Here is a 7,559-nt window from a genome sequence, read left to right on the forward strand (position 1 = left end):
TACTGACGTAAACAGTCGCTGTGTCAAAGTGGTAAAAAAAAAATAGATTATATAATCCTACATAAATTGTTCATTGACACATTTTAACGACCACCCTTTGTGCTGTTGCATAACAATGCAGATGTCAGACGTTTAGGGCTTTTATTCTGGCAGTTTGTTGTGTTTCCTCTTAAGAAACAAAACACACATTTGGAATGGTTCAAGTTCAAATCTGAAACGGCAAATTTGATTAAACATCCCATTGTTTTGTCTAAAATCACATGTAAAAACATGATAGTAATCTATCATATAAAGCTCTTATTTTGTTGTCTTGATTCTAGTATAGTAGCAGTAGTGTAGGAGGATGACTGAAACCCACCTGCCCTCATTGGCCATCGTCGCGTCTCCAGTGCAGGTGAAGTTTTCGATATAAGCCGCTCCGGAGCAGTTGATTTTCGTCCAGTCGGGCTTGCAGATGTCCAGGAAGTGCGGCCTGAGTCGGCCGATGGAATACTTTGCTATGTCGGTCAGAGATTGGCTCATGGCGGCACCGAAGAGGAAGGTGCCGATGGCTTTGTAAACGCAGGCAACGTAGTTGCCGAAGGTCGACTTGGACTTGATGCGATTTAGATAAACTAGAAAGCACTCGCCAAAGATCATCTGTAGAGAGGGAGGAGTTACAGAGTTAGAGATGTCAGACACGTAGAAGTATTAGAATAACAAACAAAATCTATGACATCAGAGCCAGCGATATTCCCATAATCCCACTATTCTTCTCCAACATAATAGGTATAGTGATTTAAAAAGTTGAACACAAATATCTTTTTTAGGAAATACCCAATAGATGTAGAGCGATGAGATTGATGTCACTTAACCATCTCATATTTGTAAATGGTGAACATCAGATAGCAGACAGCCCAATTGCTTTAATAATAAAAAAAAATCTGCCAACAGCACAGTTTGATTAAACAAACTAATATGTGCTGGTAGGCTGATTTTTTTGTTTACATTTGGACAAAGCGAGGCCTCAGCTACATAAAGCGCCAATATTTATTAATATGACACGAGTGTGGCATCATGACCCTCTCCTAAATCCGGGAGGGAAAGCATTTATATTATTAATTGAAAAATGTACAGTGTTTCTACCTATTGCATCTCTCTTGGATAATAATTCTATGAAAATTAACATGAACACAGGAGGACGTCCACTTCAAATAAATACATTGTGATGTAGTCATCCAAAAAAGATTGGACCGTTTCAGTGTAATTTTGACCTAATTCCCTTTGTTAAAAATGGTTGTGGTTCAGGTGCATGAGAGTGTGTTTGTTTCGCTTCCGCTCTGCTTTCAGTGTCTTTTAACAACTTCTGCCGATGGGTCGCAGAGCATTTAAGGTTACTTTAACTTCGTGCAGCATATACATATCAAGATATTTACAAAGGAAGTTGGATTTCAGCTTTATTTATTCAGCATTATCTTGTAATGTCTCTTTCCCTGCTTATTGGATGGATGGAGTTTGTATTCTGGGCATTTTGAGTGCCATTCTTTTCAAACTGATTGCGCTTATTAGGTCACTGCTTGTGCCTTGTGCCACATCACAGAATTAACTAGTTTTAAAATAAATGCATCACATCTCTGTGTCAGTGAGAGTTTTTGTTGCTGTTAGGAAATTACAGTTAATACGAGTGACGTCAGATGCAAGCAATTAAAACACACGCATTATAGAATAATGTAAACACAAGCAATCGTACAGAAATGAGAAGTTAAAAAGCTGTAGAATTGGGTCAGTGTAAGCAGCAATGTCAGATGTGAATTAAGTACCGAAGACAAAACCGTTTGCACGGAAACAAGACGGGATGCACTTACAGTGAGCACCGTGACGGGAATCATAACACCTCCTAACAACTGATAGGAAATGGTGTCCTCTTTATGGGGGTACTTGATCGTATCATCGTTACAGAAAAAGCCCCGGCGGAAAGGACTGTGTTGCAAATTGAGAATTGCGAACGGGAGTCCAGCTAGCAGAGAGGCAATGAGAGACAAAAAAACAAGCAAAAAGAAAATGTGCGTTATAAAAAGACCCATGATGCAACAGTGCGTGAGGAGAAGTCCACCATGTGAGTTTTTAAACACCAACTGTGTTTGTTTCCTCCACGTCCTCAGCAGCAGGTCAGCGTGCAGGGTATTAATGGTCAAAGTGTTAAAACGCTGGTAAAGAGTGAATGTTAATAGTTAAAATGACAAGTGAAGCACCTCAGTGAATCCCTCAGAGAGACATCCCATAAATAAATAAATAAAAAAAATCCCATCACAGTCTCCCAAACAGACCTACAGGAAGCCGAAGCTGTCAGCGTAGTGAGAAGAAGCAGTGGTTCCCTACGTGACATACACGATCACGTTTGACAATCCCCTTTTCCCTTTAGCAAACACTCTCCCTCTCACGGTGCGATAAACTCCCACATACGCTCAAAAGGCTGCAGTGACATAAAAACCAAGTAAAGTGTTTAGAGATCGAGGTTATGAACAGTGGTGATACATAGATGAAGTAATCATTGATTAAACAACAGTAAAAAATAGAAATCAAACCCACACAGAGATGCACCAGCAGCAGCAGCAGCACTTTCTCTGAAAACAATCACTCTGGTCCAGAAGAGCATTCCAGCTATTTTAAGGAACAGAAGGACAAAGAACGCGCGCTGCACATCTGTTGTACTAATCAGCAACAGCAAAAAGAGGTCAAGATTTAAAAAAAAAAAATTTAAATGCCCAGACTTGCCTCGTGTCATTTATATTTTTCATTACTGGAATCATTTGTGCGTTTGTATATTTTGGACGGATCAAATGTTTCGATCTGGATCATGAACGGTAACAAAAAATGCAATCAGCAGATTGAGCAGATGATTAAAATCCCCATAATAATGTATTTTTGTTATATAAATCCTGTTTTAGTAGTTGAGAATAAATAAAGTTATATAAAGAAATGCTTTTCAACAGACGTTACACAGACGTTATCTGTTTCAGCTGTTTGTAAGTGGACATCCTCCTCTGTCGTTAGTTGAAAAGAACTAAACATCATCTGATGCAGAATCAGTATTTGGTTTCACTGAGACAAAACACTACCATTGTACAAATTAAAAGGTCCAGTGTCCATAGTTATATTCGTATAATTCTATACCTGCTTTAAAAATGTAAATAATGTGGTTTACAGAGCCTTAGAATTGGACTTAAATGTAGTTTAGCTTTAGGGAGCCCGCTATCTTTGCGCTGCCATGTTTCTACAGCAGCTCTGAAAATCAAAAGTGTAAGCTTGCTTCACAAATAAATAAGAAAAAACATAATTTCTAGTATTCCATTTGTACAATTAGCAGTCTCACCCATCCATTAATCTTCTACCCTCTACCTGTCTCACCATTCGATGTGATTCAGTCTCACACACTGGGCCTTTAAGTGATGTGTAGCATCAAACAGGAAGCTGGTTATTCTGAATTATCCCTCGATCAAACTCTGGAAAAGTATTAGCTCTTTAAGGCACTGGTCTTGCTGGCTCTGTTCTGTCTATAGAGAAAAACACATGTAACTGAGAGCAAATAATTTCAGCTTTCCACGTAGGTGAGCTGAGCATTATTGTGCTCGGTTACACCTGTCGTTGTCGGCGTGAGCGCCTCCTACTTACGCAGCTAATGGGCAGGGCGAAGCCCACAGTGTAGAGCACGGTGGAGGTTATAGTGCTGTGGTGGAAAGGGTACTTGATGCTGTCGTCGTTACAGAAAAAGCCCCTCTGGTAGGGACGGATCTTACCCAGGTTAAAGGCTGCCAGAGGCAGACCTCCTGTGGACAAGAGATCAGGGGGGAGTTATCACAAGAGGTCAGAGGTACAGAGACACACTGCAGAGGTGGAGAAGGTGCTGAAAGAAAACACAGCTTTTCCCCCTCAAATGAACGTAATTCTACATGTACACATTTATTTCATCCACATCTCAGTGTGTTACGACACAAAACACTCTTAAGAATGTATACTCAACAGAAATATAACAAAAGTAGAATGTCATGACATTTGCTCAGATTCTTGATGCATTTGTTTATGTAATGGTTTATTTTGCTCAAACCCGGTTGTCCAGTGTCACTTGGCCACTCCTATTGACTACAAACTCAGATTGAGTATTTCAACTCACGAGAGTCATGGAGCAATGGCAGAGTGGTGGTCAATATGCGTGACCAGTACACAGACACTCCTTATGGTCCTGGTCAATAAAAGGGCACACCAGGGAGGGAGCGTGCCATTGGCATGATGAGTGCTGGGTTGAACGTTACAGCTGTGGCAACACAACTGAATGTGCATCATTCCACGATCATTCCAGGCCACGATCGACAACCTGGTGATGTCCATGCGTCACCGGTGTAGCGCTCTGCGTGAGGCTAATGGTGGACACACGTTATTGAAGTTTGTGAACTTGGATCATCGACCCCCATCGTGTTCTTCCTGCCATTACTCCAGGACTTTTGTTTTGAATGCTTGTTGCAAATTAAAGCCACTTTATTGATGAAGTTGTACTGTTATTTTTGGATAGTTACTCTGTTTTGTCACATAACAATAACTACAAGTTTTTCTTTGTGCGTTTATATTTTTGTTGAGTGTACTATGTCCACAGTTACTCCAAAGAACTGTAAAGATCTTGGGTTTGTTTTTAACTCAGCTGTGAAAGGAGCGGAGCGTGTGGTCACAACTTTACACTCCCTACAGATAAAATACCATAAAGATAACAGATTGTGCTGATTAGCAAGTCCAAAGTCTCAGTGTAACATTACAGTTCTCCGTTCTCTGGCCTGTTCAGCACATTGACGTGAGGATAAGAAGTCTTTTATCCATTCTGGGAAAAAAAAAATCAGGGGCTGTCATTGAGCTAATAAGTCTTGAGTCCACACGCAGCAAAGATGCTCCTTTACCCACAAACTGCGTCTATCTCCCTTCACTTTGGTATTTTTGTTCTGCCCTTTCTGCAGCTGTTCACACCGTCAGCTGTGCCACCCTGAGCTGAATGGCTCCAGCAGCTGGACGTTGGGACAGAAACACATGCAAAAAAAACCCCACCTCCCCCCACTCCCTGTCAAGTCACTTTCTATTTTGTTCTCTCTATCGCCTTCACCCAAGAGCTAACTGGCGCACACACACACCCACACACACACAGCAACAGAACATAATACATTTTTTCCATTAAATATTTAACTGAGCTTCATTTGCAGCCTGTAGCGTGCTCAGTACCTGATTGTTTTACACATCAAAAAACCAAAACAATAAAAATCACTCAGTTCTCATAAGATGAGGTCATATTGCACGTATACGAGCGCGTTTGGCAACATGCAGGCAAACGTGTTGGGGGCTCTCGCACATGATAACAATTTAACAGTGTGTGTGTGCATTTGCGTGTGTGTGTCAGCAGAATAATCAACGTGGCTTCAGTCATCAGTCAAACAAACACACACACAGTGAGATTGTACAGTCATTCTTTTTCTTACTCGCTACACATGTAGGGTTAGGAGTTCATCACCCAGTCAAAGTCCCTCTACATGTAATGTAACAATCATAATAATGTTGTTTTGTTTTTTTTCCAGAATAAATCTCAGTTCGAATACAGTTTGAAGGCTTATCATGGTCCAATATGCAAAGTGGGTAAGTGTAATCCTTGAAGTATCTGAGCACACGTGCATTTGACTGGATAATTGAACCTAACTGTGTACAAACCATGTCAACAAATAGCTGAAACGTTCATGCACGCTGTATAGTCTGCGCAAGGGAAGCTATAACTCAATGAGTCATGGTACAAATCAATTATCCATGATCAGCCTGAGAGACGAGGTCAGCAGAAATGAACCAGGAGCGCCTTGCAGACGCCTATAATCAAATACAAAGACCTTAAAACAGACTTGAGAACAAATTACAACCATTTTTGCCATAATGAACAAACTAAACATCTTTTCAGGGATGTTCGGCTGCACCTTCAGCAATAAATATTGCTGAATTTTAAACACTGTATTTGTTAAGGGAGTAGAAGAAAACCAGTTCACTTTGAATATTTCAGTGAATAAAACATGAGCCAGAATTTGTCACTTTCTTGAAGGAATTTTTTTTTTCAAATATTTGCACTCATGTGAAATTTCTCACATGATCTCATTGTTATGTCATCTCCAGTTAGTACGAGTCATAATCTTTTCATTTGGGCCAAACACGGTATTTGAATTCATCACGTTGAGTTTCAGGACCTTTTGTCACAATTTTCAAACATTTATCAAATCAGAAAGTAATCAAAATGGTTGTTAGCTGCAACGTGAATCCATGTTTACATGCACTCCAGCAAGAATATTATATAAAAGACATTACATATTGTCTTTTTTGAAAAGGTAAACAATCTGTAGGGGAGTCAAAACAACCACGCAGTAAACAGAAATGTGGTAGAACTGGGTGATACCACTTTTTCAATACCAATATCACAAGCTTGGGTATTTATGTACTGGTACCGATATCAGTCCAATGTAGTTTTTCTAGATCTCTTTTAAACAACTAAGTCATTAACAACAGATTTGATCTGATCATATTGGGTTTTTCCTTTTACTTAAACCAATGCTGAGTCCCCCAATATTTGGTTTAACATAGCTGATCCTAATTTATTACCAAATCATTATACTTATTGTATTCACTGCACCAGTAGAACATGTTTCCATCAACAACACAGCACTACTAACCCTGCGTGTCCTGTGAACATCTTCAATTGTTGTGAAAGCAGTGAGTGGCAGTAATTAGCAAACAATGGAAACAAAGACCAGGGGATTCTTCCCTGTTTTTTTGGTCAACTAGGCAAGATATTCAGCATACATATTGATTATTGATTGATTATCAGTAACAGGCTGAAATAAACACAGTATAATTTCAATATCACACACTCGTGCAGGGTGAACCTTCACCACTCCCTCAATGTGACGACTGTTACAACCCGAACATGAGGATTAATGTATCAGTACACAAATCTGATTATATCAATAACAACAACAACAACAACGACAACGACAGCATCAGCATCAGCAGGCGAGAGGCGTTTAAAGACATACCTAGGACGAGACAGGCTATGTCGAGCAGGACAAAAGGGAGTCCTTTGGTCTCAAACATGTTTGCTCTTGTCTGTCTCCGAGTCGAGTCCCTGGCTTGTAGTGGTGGGTGCGTCCTCCCCGTGATAAAAACCGGCGGTGGGGGTGGAGGAGTGGAGAAGAGGAGCTGCTCCTCCTTGGGACGTCGCTAATTCCGACACAGAGGAGTGAAAAAAACGCAACAACCAAATGGTTCAATAAGGAACGAGGAGACGGACAAACAGACCAGACCGCCTGGGCCGCCACGGGGGAGAAGCGTATCAACTGGAGGGTCCCGTCGTCCCTTTGCTGCCGTACACTGGCGGAAGAGAATCGCCGGTTGTCCGTAGACCGCACCCGCCGGCCATGACTGTTGTTAAAAAGATGCTTTTAGCTTTTTAAAACAACGAAAATGTGACTCGCTGTCTGTCATCGACGGTCGTCGATAACGCGGACACCTGTGTC

General features: G+C 40.8%; 1 protein-coding gene across 1 annotated transcript in view; it reads right to left on the reverse strand.

Annotated features, from left to right (window-relative positions):
• The window catches only part of plpp1a (phospholipid phosphatase 1a), a 17,627-nt gene extending 10,068 nt beyond the window's left edge, over positions 1-7,559 (reverse strand). The window contains exons 1-3 of the mRNA XM_083891235.1: positions 7,080-7,559; positions 3,652-3,806; positions 359-639 (exon numbers count right to left, since the gene is read on the reverse strand). Of these exons, the coding sequence (XP_083747361.1) occupies positions 359-639; positions 3,652-3,806; positions 7,080-7,137 (494 nt within the window). The 5' untranslated portion in view covers positions 7,138-7,559. The remainder of the gene's footprint in view (positions 1-358; positions 640-3,651; positions 3,807-7,079) is intronic.

The sequence above is a fragment of the Microchirus variegatus genome (genome assembly GCF_963457635.1).
Source record: "Microchirus variegatus genome assembly, chromosome: 1".
NCBI lineage: Eukaryota > Metazoa > Chordata > Actinopteri > Pleuronectiformes > Soleidae > Microchirus > Microchirus variegatus.